This window comes from Leucopleurus acutus (assembly GCF_964270905.1).
Source record: "Leucopleurus acutus genome assembly, chromosome: X".
Lineage (NCBI taxonomy): Eukaryota > Metazoa > Chordata > Mammalia > Artiodactyla > Delphinidae > Leucopleurus > Leucopleurus acutus.
The window spans coordinates 8,423,807-8,440,738 of record NC_139148.1 but is presented as its reverse complement, the minus strand read 5'-3'; the positions used below and the strand labels follow the sequence as shown (position 1 = coordinate 8,440,738).

The window sequence follows — 16,932 nt, the reverse complement described above, 5'->3', positions numbered from 1 at the left end:
GTTCCTGATTCAGTAGGTCTGGGGTGGGACCATAGAATCCCCATCTCTAACGAGTTCCCGAGTAATACTGATGCTACTAGTGCTAGAACCACACTTTAAGAACTGCTGTCTCAGAGAGATTTTTGTACATAAGAAGACATGAACAAAAACATTGTTCCTAATAGTCCCAAGCTAGAAACAACTCAAATTTCCATCAACAGTTCAGTGGGAAAATTAACTGTGGTATATTCATTCAAGAAAACACTGAATAGCAATCACCTACAGCTACCTGCCTCAACAGGGTGTATTTTAGGAAGTGTTGATGAAGGAAATAAATGAGGCAAGAAAGAATACCTACAGTATGATTCCATCTCTATGAATTTGATAAAAACAGAATTATATTCTTTATAAATGCATACATAGATGGTAAAACTATAAAGGAAAGCAGATAATTGATACTGCAAAAGTCAGTCCAGAGATCACCAGGGGTGACAGGAAGGGAGGCGTACAGAGGACTCCTCAGGTACTAGCTGTAGTCTACATCTGAACTTGGCTGTTGGTTATGTGAGAGTTGACTTCTTCATTAATACTTACACTGTACATTTATATTTATACACATCTACATATATCATACATCCTCTAGTTAAAAAAAAAGTTTAAAAAATTGTTCTACTGTATCTTAAAAGAAAACGTCTCCTGGCTTCCCTGGTGGCGCAGTGGTTGAGAGTCCACCTACCAATGCAGGGGACACGGGTTCGTGCCCCGGTCCGGGAAGATACCACATGCCGCGGTGCGGCTGGGCCCGTGAGCCATGGCTGCCGAGCCTGTGCGTCCGGAGCCTGTGCTCCGCAACGGGAGAGGCCACAGCAGTGAGAGGCCCGCATACCGCAAAAAAAAAAAAAAGAAAAAAAGAAAATGTCTCCTATCCTACATGTATTCTGGTTCTTTGACAACTTGTTTGAAATTTAGGATCTGTCCACTGGTTATGACAAATAAATCCCTTAAGCTTTTTTTTTTCTTTCCAGTTTCTATTTTTTAATTAAAAATTTTTTTTAACATCTTTATTGGCGTATAATTGCTTTACAATGGTGTGTTAGTTTCTGCTGTATAACAAAGTGAATCAGCTATACATATACATATATCTCCATATCTCTTCCTGCTTGCGTCTCCCTCCCACCCTCCCTATCCCATCCCTCTAGGTGGTCACGAAGCACCGAGCTGATCTCCCTGTGCTATGCGGCTGCTTCCCACTAGCTGTCTATTTTACATTTAGTAGCATATATAAGTACATGCCACTCTCTCACTTTGTCCCAGCTTACCCTTCCCCCTCCTTGTGTCCTCAAGTCCATTATCTACGTCTGCATCTTTATTCCTGTCCTGGGTTCTTCACAACCTTTTTTTTTTTAAGGTTCCATTTATATGTGTTAGCATATGGTATTTGTTTTTCTCTTTCTGACTTAACTTCACTCTGTATGACAGACTCTAGGTCCATCCACCTCACTACAAATAACTCAATTTCATTTCTTTTTATGGCTGGGAAATATTCCATTGTATATATGTGCCACATCTTCTTTATCCCTTCATCTGTCGATGAACACTTAGGTTGCTTCCATGTCCTGGCTATTGTAAATAGTGCTGCAGTGAACACTGGGGTGCATGTGTCTTTTTGAATTATGGTTTTCTCAGGGTATATGCCCAGCAGTGGGAATGCTGAGTCATATGGTAATTCTATTTTTAGTTTTCTAAGGAACCTCCATAGTGACTGTATCAATTTACATTCCCACCAACAGTACAAGAGGGTTCCCTTTTCTCCACACCCTCTCCAGCATTTATTTTTTGTAGATTTTTTGATGGTGGCCATTCTGACTGGTGTGAAGTGATGCCTCATTGTAGTTTTGATTTGCATTTCTCTAATGATGAGTGATGTTAGCATCCTTTCATGTGTTTGTGGGCAATCTGTATATCTTCTTTGGAGAAATGTCTATTTAGGTCTTCTGCCCATTTTGGGATTGGGTTGTTTGTTTTTTTTGATATTGAGCTGCATGAGCTGCTTGTAAATTTTGGAGATTAATCCTTTGTCAGGTGCTCCATTTGCAAATATTTTCTCCCATTCTGAGAGTTGTCTTTTCGTCTTGTTTATTGTTTCTTTTGCTGTGCAAAAGCTTTTAAGTTTCTTTACATCCCATTTGTCTATTTTTGTTTTTATTTCCATTACTGTAGGAGGTGGGTCAAAAAGGATCTTGCTGTGATTTATGTCATAGTGTTCTGCTTATGTTTTTCTCTAAGAGTTTTATAGTTAACATTTAGGTCTTTAATCCATTTTGAGTTTATTTTTGTGTATGGTGTTAGGGAGTGTTCTAATTTCATTCTTTTACATGTAGCTGTCCAGTTTTCCCAGCACCACTTATTGAAGAGACTGTCTTTCCTCCATTGTATATTCTTGCCTCCTTTGTCAAAGATAAGGTGACCATATGTGTGTGGGTTTCTCTCTGGGCTTTCTTTCCTGTTCCATTGATCTCTATTTCTGTTTTTGTGCCAGTACCATACTGCCTTGATTACTGTAGCTTTGTAGTATAGTCTGAAGTCAAGGAGGCTGAGTCATCCAGCTGTTTTTCTTTCTCAAGATTGCTTTGGCTATTCGGGCTCTTTTGTGTTTCCATACAAATTGTGAAATTTTTTGTTCTAGTTCTGTGAAGAATGCCATTGGTAGTTTAATAGGGATTTCATTGAATCTGTAGATTGCTTTGGGTAGTATAGTCATTTTCACAGTGTTGATTCTTTCAATCCAAGAACACGGTATATCTCTCCATCTGTTTGTATTAACTTTAATTTATTTCATCAGTGTATTACAGTTTTCTGCATACAGGTCTTTGGTCTCCTTAAGTAGTTTTCTTCCTAGGTATTTTATTCTTTTTGTTGCAATGGTAAATGGGAGTGTTTCCTTAATTTCTCTTTCAGATTTTTCATCATAGTGTATAGGAATGAAAGAGATTTCTGTGCATTAATTTTGTATCCTGCTGCTTTACCAAATTCATTGATTAGCTCTAGTAGTTTTCTGGTAGCATCTTTAGGATTCTCTATGTATAGTACCATATCATCTGCAAACAGTGACAGTTTTACTTCTTCTTTTCCAATGTGGATTCCTTTTATTTCTTTTTCTTCTCTGATTGCTGTGGCTAAAACTTCCAAAACTATGTTGAATAACAGTGGTGAGAGTGGGCAGCCTGTCTTGTTCCTGATCTTAGAGGAAATGGTTTCAGTTTTTCACCATTGAGAGTGATGTTGGGTTCGTCATATATGGCCTTTATTATGCTGTGTATAATGTATGTGCCTACTTTCTGGAGGGTTTTTATCATAAATGGGTGTTGAATTTTGTCCAAAGCTTTCTCTGCATCTATTGACATGATCATATGGTTTTTCTTCTTCAATTTGTTAACATGCTGTATCACGTTGATTGATTTGCATATATTGAAGAATCCTTGCATTCCTGGTATAAACCCCACTTGATCATGGTGTATGATCCTTTTAATGTGCTGTTGGATTCTGTTTGCTAGTATTTTGTTGAGGATTTTTGCATCTGTGTTCATCAGTGATATTGGCCTGTGGTTTTCTTTCTTTGTGGCATCTTTGTCTGGTTTTGGTATCAGGGTGATGGTGGCCTCGTAGAATGAGTTTGGGAGTGTTGCTCCCTCTGCTATATTTTGGAAGAGTTTGAGAAGGATAGGTGTTAGCTCTTCTCTAGATGTTTGATAGAATTCGCCTGTGAAGCCATCTGGTCCTGGGCTTTTGTTTGTTGGAAGATTTTTAATCACAGTCTCAATTTCTGTGCTTGTGATTGGTCTGTTTATATTTTCTATTTCTTCTTGGTTCAGTCTCGGAAGGTTGTGCTTTTCAAAGAATTTGTCCATTTCTTCCAGGTTGTCCATTTTATTGTCATAGAGTTGCTTGTAGTAATCCCTCATGATCCTTTGTATTTCTGCAGTGTCAGTTCTTACTTCTCCTTTTTCATTTCTAATTCTATTGATTTGAGTCTTCTCCCTTTTTTTCTTGATGAGTCTGGCTAATGGTTTATCAATTTTGTTTATCTTCTCAAAGAATCAGCTTTTAGTTTTATTGATCTTTGCTATTGTTTCCTTCATTTCTTTTTCATTTATTTCTGATCTGCTCTTTATGATTTCTTTCCTTCCGCTAACTTTGGGAGTTTTTTGTTCTTCTTTCTCTAGTTGCTTTAGGTGTAAGGTTAGGTTGTTTATTTGAGATGTTTCTTGTTTCTTGAGGTAAGATTGTATTGCTATAAACTTCCCTCTTAGAACTACTTTTGCTTCAACCCATAGGTTTTGGGTCGTCGTGTCTTCATTGTCATTTGTTTCTAGGTATTTTTTGATTTCCTCTTTGATTTCTTCAGTGAGCTCGTGGTTATTTAGTAGTGTATTGTTTAGCTTCCATGTGTTTGTATTTTTCACAGATTTTTTCCTGTAATTGATATCTAGTCTCATAACTTTGTGGTCGGAAAAGATACTTGATACTATTTCAATTTTCTTGAATTTACCAAGGCTTGATTTGTGACCCAAGATATGATCTATCCTGGAGAATGTTCCATGAGCACTTGAGAAGAAAGTGTATTCTGTTGTTTTGGGATGGAATGTCCCATAAATATCAATTAAGTTCATCTTGTTTAATGTATCATTTAAAGCTTGTGTTTCCTTATTTTCATTTTGGATGACCTGTCCATTGGTGAAAATGGGGTGTTAAAGTCCCCTACTATGATTGTGTTACTGTCGATTTCCCCTTTTATGGCTGTTAGCATTTGCCTTATGTATTGAGGTGCTCCTATGTTGGGTGCATAAATATTTACAATTGTTATATCTTCTTCTTGGATTGATCCCTTGATCATTATGTGGTGTCCTTCTTTGTCTCTTGTAATAGTCTTTATTTTAAAGTCTATTTTGTCTGTTATGAGAATTGCTACTCCAGCTTTCTTTTGATTTCCATTTGCATGGAATATCTTTTTCCATCCCCTCACTTTCAGTCTGTATGTGTTCCTAGGTCTGAAGTGGGTCTTGTATAGACAGCGTACATACGGGTCTTGTTTTTGTATCCATTCAGCCAGTCTGTGTCTTTTGGTTGGAGCATTTAATCCATTTGTATTTAATGTAGTTATCAATATGTATGTTCCTATTACCATTTTCTTAATTGTTTGGGGTTTGTTTTTGCAGGTCTTTTCCTTCTCTTGTGTTTCCTGCCTAGAGAAGTTCCTTTAGCATTTGTTGTAAAGCTGGTTTGGTGGTGCTGAATTCTCTTAGCTTTTGCTTGTCTGTAAAGGTTTTAATTTCTCCACCAAATCTGAATGCGATCCTTGCTGGGTAGAGTAGTCTTGGTTGTAGATTTTTCCCTTTCATCACTTTAAATATGTCCTGCCATTCCCTTCTGGCTTGCAAAGTTTCTGCTGAAAGATCAGTTGTTAACATTATGGGGATTCCCTTGTCTGTTATTTGTTGTTTTTCCCTTGCTGCTTCTAATATTTTTTCTTTGTATTTAGTTTCTTATAGTTTGATTAATATGTGTCTTGGCGTGTTTCTCCTTGGATTTATCCTGTGTGCGACTCTCTGTGCTTCCTGGACTTGATTATTTCCTTTCCCATATTAGGGAAGTTTTCACCTATAATCTCTTCAAATATTTTCTCAGTCCCTTTCTTTTTCTGTTCTTCTTCTGGGGCCCCTATAATTTGAATGTTGGTATGTTTAATGTCATCCCAGAGGTCTCTGAGACTGTCCTCAATTCTTTTCATTCTTTTTTCTTTATTCTGCTCTGTGGTAGTTATTTCCACTGTTTTATCTTCCAGGTCTCTTATACGTTCTTCTGCCTCAGTTATTCTGCTATTGATTCCTTCTAGAGAATTTTAAATTTCATTTATTGTGTTGTTCATCATTGTTTGCTCTTTAGTTCTTCTAGGTCCTTGTTAAATGTTTCTTGTATTTTCTCCATTCTATTTCCAAGATTTTGTATCATCTTTACAATCATTACTCTGAATTCTTTTTCAGGTAGACTGCCTATTTCCTCTTCATTTGTTTGGTCTGATGGGTTTTTACCTTGCTCCTTCATCTGCTGTGTGTTTCTCTGTCTTCTCATCTTGCTTATCTTACTGTGTTTGGGGTCTCCTTTTCACAGGCTGCAGGTTCATAGTTCCCGTTGTTTTTGGTGTCCGCCCCACAGTGGCTAAGGCTGGTTCAGTGGGTTGTGTAGGCTTCCTGGTGGAGGGGAGTAGTGCCTGTTTTATGGTTTCTGGTGGGCAGGACTGTGTCCAGTGGTGTGTTTTGAGGTGTCTGTGACCTTATTATGATTTTAGGCAGCCTCTCTGCTAATGGGTGGTGTTGTGCTCCTGTCTTGCTAGTTGTTTGGCATGGGGTGTCCAGCACTGGAGCTTGCTGGTCGTTGAGTGGAGCTGGGTCTTAGTGTTGAGATGGAGATCTCTGGGAGAGCTTTCGCCATTTGATATTATGTGGAGCCGGGAGGTCTCTGGTGGCTGAGACCGGTCCTGAACTCGGCTCTCCCACCTCAGAGGCTCAGGCCTGACACCTGCCTGGAGCCCCAAGGCCCTGTCAGCCACACGGCCAGGTACGTGGGGAGTTTCTTGCCTTTTGGGAAGTCTGAGGTCTTCTGCCAGCGTTCAGTCGGTGTTCTGTAGGAGTTGTTCCATGTAGATGTATTTCTGATGTATTTGTGGGGAGGAAGCTGATCTCCACATCTTACTCCTCCACCGTCTCGATGGTCTCCCCCACCGCACTTAAGCTTTAATATATGGTTTAGTTATTCTTCTGCGTCAACTAAATATTAAAATGAAGGAATGATAGAATTTTTTGAAGAAATATGATCTTGTTATAGTCAAATATATTTGTTTATATGAACTAGTGATGAACAAAGTATTACAAAGTAAAATACCTGTCAGTCCTATCTGAAGAACAGATTAGAATCTTGTGCAGTTAGTATGTTTAATGTCTGTCTGTATGTAACAAGCCACGTAAGGCCCTATGGTGAGATCATCGTTTAGACACTGAAGATAAGAACGTACACATGATGTAAGAGACTGACGGCTCTTTGCCACATCACAACGGATTTACATAATTTTCATCTATACAAATCTCACGACTGCAAGAGTGAAGACTCTTATGAACGATTTCCATTTCATGGGAGGAGAATCACGTTAAAAATATCGCTTTGCTTTGTGAAAGGAAGGAGGGATTGAGTGTGCCTGTTGATTATGTTGTGATGTCTTTTGCCTCCAAAAATTCAGAGAGGAGGCGTTGGGAACATCTGTAGCCCCATGAGGATCCCAGGAACCCTCATTTCTGTTGAAGAATGCTTAGTCTGTCTTTTCCTGATAATCAGAGTCTTGCCTTTAAGTTTTATCGGGCTGAGTCTCTTTCTTTACTACACTTTTAAGTATATCTTATGAAAAAAGACAATTCTTAATCCCCCGTTTACACATAAGGTTCCTTGCAGCATGGGCTGCATTTCTCCTGATTGGTAGCGGTGTGGGTTCCCGATCTGTGCTTCCCACACATTAAGTTGACAGCTGCGTTATTCCAAAACACATCCTTGCAATGATGGCTGCCAATATTTTACGATGATATCCTAGGAATTCATTTGCAGCTGGTTACTGATATGAGGGGTATCTATATCATTTGGTGAGTTAACCAGTTAAGTACATTTGTTGCAAGTGCAAGATGCTAAGAGGATAAATGCCTTACTTATTCTAGTAAAAAATTAGAAACAACCCAAATGTCCATCAGTGGGGGGGGGGGGGGATGGTTAATTAAATTATGGTAGAGGCATACTATGGAATACTATGAAACCCCCCAAAAGAAAGTAGATCTGAATTTATGGAATGTGTCAGGCTCCCCATTAAACACTTTATATGCATTGTTTTGTTTAATTCTCACAACAGCTCCACGAAATTCCCATTTTACAGATGAGGACCCTGAGACTTGTGCCAAGTCACATAATGAGTAAATGGTGCAGCAATAATTAGATTTGAGTTCTGTGGACCCCGAATTCATTTCCTTATCCAGTTACACTCTGCTAGCTCATGAATATCAAAGCTGTATGTATTGTTGGCTCCCCTCTCATGGAGATTTTATTCGAGATAACATTGGTTTGCGTGAACATGAAGAATAGGAAGAAACTCATATAAGAGAAAAAGCAAACATATCTGAGTGTCAAAACTAAATGACTTCTGAAGGAGGTAAGTTTCCTGTACTTCCCGTGATTGAAACACAATTCAAGGGCATACACCAAGATTCTGGTTGTGTGTGCAACCCAAGTCAAGGATTTTCACGTATTTTCAGGGCCATTACTCTGTTTAAAATGCCAAATTCTGAGTAAAGTGAGAAGTCACGCTTTTGCTCAGATGTAGTTATTCATAATGTAAAATGTCAGTTATATGCTTGTTTTTACAACTTTTCATTCTTTTAATATTTACAGATGGACAAAAGCGAAAGAAATCTTTGAGAAAGAAACTGGATTCACTAGGGAAGGAGAAAAACAAAGACAGAGGTAAAGGACAGAATGAACTAAAGCAAATGCAGCTCCCGTGGAGCCTGATGGTTGAATTTGGTGGGGTTTTTGAATTGCATTGAGTTATGCGGTTCAGCTCTATTATGTAAACTGGATTTCTACGATGGAATGTCATTGAAGGCTGTTGGAGTGGCCCTGCACTGAACTGATGAGTTCAACTGGTTTGAGCAAAAAGCGATTTCTGCCAAGCTTGTGGTTCCAATTATGATGCTAGCCAATCAGCAATGCATAAGGAAAACCAGGTTGAGCAGCCATGGATAGCATCCCTAACGCTAACCAGCTGTCTGGCAAATCCAGATAGTTAGGCAGGGCTAGTTGAATGAGAAGGAGTTTGGATTCCGCCACCGTGACTACTGGAAAGAAACAGTCTCACCCTCGTGGCTACTGAAGATGGGACATTCTCAGCATTGTAATGTTAGATCACAGCACGCTTCTTTTTTTGCCCTGTGTACAGTTTTGGGAATTGTTGACTCTCTTCATACTGTCCCCTTCTGTATCTATTTAGGAAACTGATAGCTTAGCCACTCTTTCAGAGGTATTTGTGGTCATTTTTAACTAATATTCATTGAGCCTGCATAATGGACACCTGGGCCTCATTAACCCAGTACATCTTTCTGTGGCTTGTTTCTATGGTTTCATATGAAATGACTGCTGAATGGTGTGGTCATGTGAATGTATTTCCATTTTATATGACATAGGGAATGAGTGTAGAGTCAGGAAAGCCATATATCTCACCTTGGAGTTCTTTTATCTAATGATCGAATTTCTGCTTGAAAAGTAATGAAAGGCAATGAAACTGAAGGTATAAAAATAAATGCTTTGTGATAAGTATTAGACAAGACCGAGACACACCGTTGATCCGAGACCCTACACCCATATCTTGAACTGTGCCTAAAGGGTCATGACATCTGGTTCTTGGACTAAAAAGAGATTAAAGAATTCTAAAGAACGGAACGCCAATGTTTTACTTCCCTTAGAGCATGATTTCTCAACCTTGGGACTACTGACATTTTAGACTGGATAATTATTTTTCGTGGAGGCTGTCCTGTACATTGTCTGAGATATTTAATAGCATCCCTGGTCTCTACCACTAGATGCCAGTAGCACCGCCCCCAACCAAAATATCTCCAGACATTTCAAATGTTTACCTCAAACTGAAGAAAAGGACATGAAAATGGCAGTGATCCCTACCCCTGACTACATAGCAGGATAATTTTTGAAACCTTTAAACATTCCAGTGCCCAGACCCCCACCCCAGAAAATCTGATCCCGTTGGTCTGTAGGGGAGCTGAGCATGAGTAATGTTATAAACTACTAATGTGCACCTTCTAAGAAGAGAACTCTGGTCCATACTAACCAGTATACTCCCCAGGGCACCTTCTACCACAGGAGAGTCTACTGCTGGCATAATGAATGCAAAAGACATTAACTCTTGTCCAGATACCTATCCTTGTCTGATAAACTGTATTGTGTTTAATTGGTTCATGTGTTCTTACCCTTATTTTTTAAAGGAACGTTAGTAGCCAGCGTAGCTTTATTAAACTAGAGTTTTTACTCAGTCTGTTCCTGCCACGGACCATCTTTATCTCGTGAGATTAGAGGATTCGTGAGAATTCTCAGTGTTTATAGAGTTATTAAAGGGATCGTTCAGACTGATAGCAGCAATGTGTTATCTTTAAAGTTGTTTATTCTAGGATCAAGATAATGGTACTAGGATCTGAACACTCACGATGTAGACTCGAGGTGATTCTTCAGAAGTGCCCGTTCCGGCTAAACTAAGCACAATGAACATTTTTTGCAGATGTTTGAATTCCCTCAACGGAGGGAGATGTATGTGTGCTCGCTTATGTAAGAAAACAGCAGGAAGTGAGGGTAGGGCAGGAAGGGCCAGGGGAAGTAATCAACCACTATGCACTGGACTATTACACATTTTAGACCAAATCATATTTATGTATTGTATAGGCTCAGTGAAAACTTGGCAGTGTTCTGTAGGGTTGCACAGGGGTGCTGGCTGGGAAAAGGAAGGCAGGTCCTGGTGGTTCCAAAGAAAAAACACATCACCCATCCAACTAAGGAGAAAAATACCAGGAGTTATGGCAAAAGAGGTATTTTTAAAATATAGCTTTGATAGTTAAAAAGGTGACGTCCTAGGCTTAAGTGAAACTTAATTACATGGCCTCTTCTCTGAACATAAAGTCCTGTGTGTGTCCACGCATCCATTACGTGGATGTCTTGGGAACCGGGGTGTGATGAGGCAGTGTGCAGGTCTCGCATGGTTGTGATCATTTCACATCGTTCTCTTCCGTTGGAATATTAGCATTGGGGTTCATAACAGCTGCACATGTGAAAAATGACAATCATTTGAATCCAAGAGTAAAAGAAGGAAAACAGGAAATTCTAGATGACTTCTTGGGTTGGGTCATCTAAAAATAAATAGGAGCAGCTTTTTAGAATCGAGTCGCTCTCCCAATAAAGCGATTCATTAAGTGTTTGATGTGCTGCTATATTAATTGATTCAATCAGAATGAATCATGGCCTGTGTTTTATTTAATTGCCTTAACATAATATACAGCAGATCATGTGACACTTCTGTGTCCCTCCTGCCACTTAAGCAGTGCCCATATGACTTTTGATTTCCATACAGAAAGTAATTCAGGATTGATGCTGGTTCAGAAAACATATTTTCATACAGAATAGTTCCAAGGTTCTTCATTTCTCTTAGTTAAATTACTTGGCATCCAAAAAGTATTTTTTAAACTTTCAGAACTTCAGAATATTTCTTTCTTGTGTCAGAAAGAATCACTCTTGGGGAAAGGTTTTAAAATGGCTACTTTGTGCCAATTATTGCGGTTCCTAATCAGAGCACAAGGGAAATAGGTTTTACTGTGGCCTAAGTCTGAGAGCTAGGTCCCCTGTCTGCAGGATAGTTTCAGATGATGAAGTGTTTATCAACATAAACTCTGGTGATAGTTCAGGTCTAGCACCTTTCTTTGTGCCGAAATTATATCATGCCATGTTTTATTGTTCCTCACTGTCTAAATGGGTTAATATATGTGAGTTGTGAAGTAGCACTACGTAGGAATAGTTGATACAACTTTATTTTGTGCCATGTTAAATAACAGTAGAAACATCAAGTATCAATTATCACTCTTTAGAAATTCTCAAAGAAAATGTATTGAGTGCTGTTACTGGAGATGAGAGAAACAGGGGGAGTGTGATTCCAGGGAGGAATAGGAGGGGCCACCTCGCACAGGACTGTGGGCCGCAGCACAACTTCCGGTCTGCATGCTAAGAGCACTGAGACGCCATCAAAGTGAATTAAGGATGGGGTGGCTTAATGGTGTCTTTAAATGGATTGCCACACTGCAGTGTAAGACATGAGCTTGGGGTGGGAGGGTGAGACCACGGTGGAGGAAGGAAGCCTGATTCCAGGGGCCAAATCACTTCTGCTGAGGATAGGTCCAGGATGGGACCGAGGGAGTTGGTGAAAAAGGTAGCTTGCAGGAAAAAGTGAGAGGAGAGGAGAAAGTCAAGGAGATGTGAGGACAGAGAATCAGATGGGTCATTTGGGTAGACATCCACGTCTCCCGGGATGATGGTAGACGGGGGTTCTGACGGTGATGATAGAAGATAGCAGTGAGCGTGGGGGCAGGGGAGCTTGCAGTGGCCCCAGGTTTCTGCCACACAGCAGGAGGGAGAGGATCTGGAAGCTGAAGCACAGCTGAGCGACCAGCGCACCACCTCCTGGCCCTGAGGGTCATGGGGAGGGAGCAGAGACAGTCTCTACCAATGAGGACAGCAGGGGATGCAGTCTCCTTAGTAAACACACACTGTAGATTAGAACACGATACACACAGTCCCTGGGCCCAGAACACTGAGTCTTGGGTAATATTTTTATGGTTTGAAAAACCCATTATCAAATTTATTAGCTGCTATCAACACAGAGTCTGTAGGTTCCCTTCTCCTCCCCAACAGAAGAGCTTTGAACCCACAGATAAGCATGTGTGCCCAACACTTTATTTACACAGAAAGGAGGGTTTTGCTCAACAGCCTTGGGCCGAGTCCTCAGTTTCACAATACCCATATTTTGAGAAGCAATCATATTCAAGGAACCCTGCCTAGAATTTTCCAGGGCCTAGACACTGTGACACAAGTTTAGAGCATAGAGAGATCTGTCTCCTTTCTGAAGCTTGTGAGAGAGTTCTCTGGAGAAAGCAATGCGAAACTAAAGAGACGAGATCAAAACACTACCACTGAAAGAATAAATAAACTCAGCCAGGAAAGAAAGCCTGTTAGAGAAAAGCAGAAATAAGAAAAGAAATAGAAGAGTCATTTGGGGAGAATGACTTCATGTATTCCATCTGTTTAATTTCTATTCAGTTATTCCAGTTTACAAGTAGAGCGGCAGACTTCTAGATATTAAAAATGACAGATACCAAAGGAAACCATCTTGCTTCTTTTTTCCAGGGATATTAGAGATCTCTAGCCGAGTCTGGTTGGTTTCCTTTATGTGGAAAAAATGTCTAGGAGAGGAATCAATAGTCCTCATGTCACATTAAATCCGTGCTATGAGTATGCCTGCTTGAGCAGACACAGGTCACTTGATACATTTATCAGTGTCCTTCCTGCTATCATTACCCACCAACAGTTTGTATATATTCCAAGTAGCTATCAGCCTTGCCATACGCATGTTCCTAGATTTGCCCCAAGCTTTTTGAAGGAAGACTATTTGATTATTCCCATAGACAAGATAGCACTGATTTACACAATAAACCCTGAGGTGTCCCCTTTGGTTTCTAATTTTGCTAGTAGTGGAAATGACCTTTTATCAGTAGTGAGTATTGGATCTTGCTACACTGTCCACATTGATCCCTCAAAACAAATGCCTGAATTGTTTTCTGCATTAACGTATGCCGACTAGTTCACAAACTTATAGAGGATGATAAGCATCCTCTGAAAAATCCCGAAATGCTGAAGTTTTGATTTTTCACTTCAAAATGAATTGCATGTTTTGATAGAACAAGAGGTTCAGGCTTTTCAAGTGCCATTTCTTTTTCTTTTTTTTTTTTTTTTGCGGTACGCGGGCCTCTCACTGCTGTGGCCTCTCCCGTTGCGGAGCACAGGCTCCGGACGCGCAGGCTCAGCGGCCATGGCTCACGGGCCCAGCCGCTCCGCGGCATGTGGGATCTTCCCGGACCGGGGCACGAACCCGCGTCCCCTGCATCGGCAGGCGGACTCTCGACCACCGCGCCACCAGGGAAGCCCTCAAGTGCCATTTCTGCTTTTAATGCAGACTTGACCATTAGCCCCGGGATGTTCAAAATGCTGTCGTGGATCAAAGAGGAAAACCTTTCAGAGCCTCTTTCCACCTGATGTAATGTTAGCATTTCCAACCTTAGAGTTGTTTTCCCTTGCTCATTCTGGTTTTATTCATAAGGGTTATAAAAACAAGGGAGAGGCTAGACTCCAGTTTTCTGCTGCTAGGAGATGTAATTTTTAGTCTCAAAGAAATAATGCATTTAATATAATTATTGATGCTTTTCAGCATGAATTTAAAATATTACGAATAAAATGTGTGGCCCTAAGGATCAGCGTGCTTACAGTGTACGTGTATACAAGTGGATTTACTCTAGAGATGCAGAATGCAATTGTGTATACATCTCCAAATAAAGCCGTAGGTTTCTGCATTATGCTCCTTCCCCCAAATTGTCCTTACTAGAGGATTTAATAAATTATATTCTGGGCTCTTCACCGAATATTTAGTGGTGAGGATCCACTTCTGCATGTGGCCTGGAGAATGGCTTGAGTATAGATCATGAGCGTGACAGCCCTAACCCAGCAATTGGAGGCAGCATGTGGGAACAAAGAACACAAAGAAAAAAAGAACAGACTTATTCCCAAGCTGCTCCTCTGTCTCTTGAGTTGTCATTTCACATGTTGGAAGCTCTTTGACTGGGAACCTCAGAGTGTAGCCACTTACCTGAATTTCAGTAAGTTTTGGCATCTCTCTCTTACACAGATGATAGACACAACTGCAATTATTTACGTATCTGATTCTCCAGTCCCCACCTCACCCCACGCTCTGAACCCTTCAAGAGCGAGGACTGGACCTTCTGTAAGCTTTGTACTCCTCACTGCATACCTTGACACGGCACACAGTAGGTATTAGTAAGTGACAGTTGAATGAATGTGTACGCACAGAGTCTTCTCAGGCCTTGTAAGATTTGGGGGCTCTTGAGACATCAATCAAAGACACATCTTGTAAAACCGTTTACTCACGAGGATGAAGTATTATGTTCATCCTATCACAAAATGTCACCCTTCTCTATAAAGTTATTTCCTTTAAACATACTTGAGATACGTCGAGAAAAACTCGAGGCTTAGATTTTTAAAACCCATGCTCTTTATACATCCTAGCTTTCTGTATTGAGATAGAAACTTCAGCCACTCTGACAAACTCAACAGTCACCTCCGTATATTGATGGATGAATCAGTTCTTCAGAAAACAGTCGTTGGAATTTGTCTGCCCTTTGATCTGCAACGTGACTGAGAGTCTCCCCTGGTGCAGTCTTTCTCTGAAAGTGAATGTTTGGTTTTTGATTCCAGAGTTCATCCCACAGGCGTTTGGAATGCCCTTATCCCAAGTCATCGCAAACGACCGGGCCTATAAACTCAAGCAGGACTCACAGAGGGGCGAGCAGAAGGATGCCTCCGATTTTGTGGCTTCCCTCCTCCCATTTGGAAATAAAAGACAAAACAAAGAACTCTCAAGCAGTAACTCATCTCTCAGCTCCACCTCGGAAACACCAAATGAGTCAACGTCCCCCAGTACCCCGGAGCCGGCTCCTCGGGCCAGGAGGAGGGTGAGTTGACCAGTGTTTGCTCTGACCCCGATGTCAGGACAACGGAAGAGTTCTAAGGTTATTCTCTGAGTCTTGGCTCATGTGAAAACTGGAAATGCAGTTTGTGTCCAGGTATCTGTCAACAACCCCATTCAGGGAGAATTTGCACCGGCCCCAAGGCACCTGACACACCCCTCACAGCCTTTCCCTGACCTCTTTCAAAGATATTGGGTGCCTCTCCTTGCTTACCCGTGATATCCAGAACATTCTACAACATCACCACTGATCCTACTCTAGTGTAACCTTCTGTTGTGGTACCAGAATTTCCCATGAGACTTTGAGGCTTGAGGGCAGGGCCAGGTGTCTTTGTTAATCTCTTCATCTCATCCAAGAACTATGCGTGGCCGAGTGAACTTGCTGCTGGTCTTCATAAGCAATGAGATTTTTTTCTACCAACGGAACATGGCTTTTTTGTCAAACGTAACTGTAGAAACACACACACACACACACACACATGTCCTCTTTCAAATCAATACTGTAATAATATGGTACCATTTATTAAGTGAGTACTATGTTCCAGGCAGTGTGCTATTATTTGGCATTTCAAATTTCAATCCAGGAAAGCTGAGTTTCCAGGCAAATTGGTTGGTGATTAGCTGAGTCAGGTGATAAGCATCTCTGAAACTTCCTAGGTCGCTGGGAGATCTCTCCTTTGCCTTTCACCTGAAGCCCCAAATCTTTGCCACCTCCAGCCATTGACTACTGCCCTAGTTAAAACCTGAGGCACGGGCTTCCCTGGTGGCACAGTGGTTGAGAGTCCGCCTGCCGATGCAGGGGACGCGGGTTCGTGCCCCGGTCCGGGAGGATCCCACATGCCGCGAAGCGGCTGGGCCCGTGAGCCATGGCCGCTGAGCCTGCGCGTCCGGAGCCTGTGCTCCGCAACGGGAGAGGCCGCAACAGTGAGAGGCCCGCGTACCGCAAAAAAAACCCAAAAACCTGAGGCACTTCCCAGTTAAAATCCGCAGTTCTCAATCAGCCTCCAACATTTAGAACCTCTCCAAGACTCAGGGGCACCTGAGCCACCCACCACTGTTTTCAGGGATTCACTGTGTGTAAAGCTAAGTTGGCATATTCAGACCCCCATCACTTTCTCTACCTTACAGACAAGAGAATTGTTCTTCCAATCCTGGCACAGTCTCTCAGACTGTTTATATAAGCCTATGTGGCAATGACACCAGAATGCCACATATGAGCTTTCTGAGAATCTAGAGCCCAGGCAATGGGCGTCCCAAATGCCCTCCCCTCTGGCCAGGCCTTGCTAGCAGCCAACTTCTTCCTCTATGCTTCATCAAAGGGTGGGTGGCCATACAGGCATGAGTGGTGCCCTGCACCCTTACCCTCAGCCTTTTACCATTCCTAGAGTGCCAGCCCTCCTTCCACCTGTCATTACCTCATCTCTTGGCTGGGGGCTTTCTCTGATGGCCAGGGGCGCCCACCCATAGAGACGACGGGCTGCGAGTAGCAAGGCGTTAATGTC

At 41.4% G+C, this 16,932-nt stretch overlaps 1 protein-coding gene across 2 annotated transcripts in view; it reads left to right on the top strand.

The window, feature by feature from the left end:
* The window catches only part of ARHGAP6 (Rho GTPase activating protein 6), a gene marked incomplete at both ends in the record, with an annotated part of 483,993 nt that overhangs the window by 420,609 nt on the left and 46,452 nt on the right, over positions 1-16,932 (top strand). For both annotated transcript variants that reach the window (XM_082864811.1, XM_082864812.1), the window contains 2 exons: positions 8,461-8,532; positions 15,160-15,416. In XM_082864811.1, coding sequence (XP_082720937.1) covers positions 8,461-8,532; positions 15,160-15,416 — 329 coding nt within the window. The remainder of the gene's footprint in view (positions 1-8,460; positions 8,533-15,159; positions 15,417-16,932) is intronic.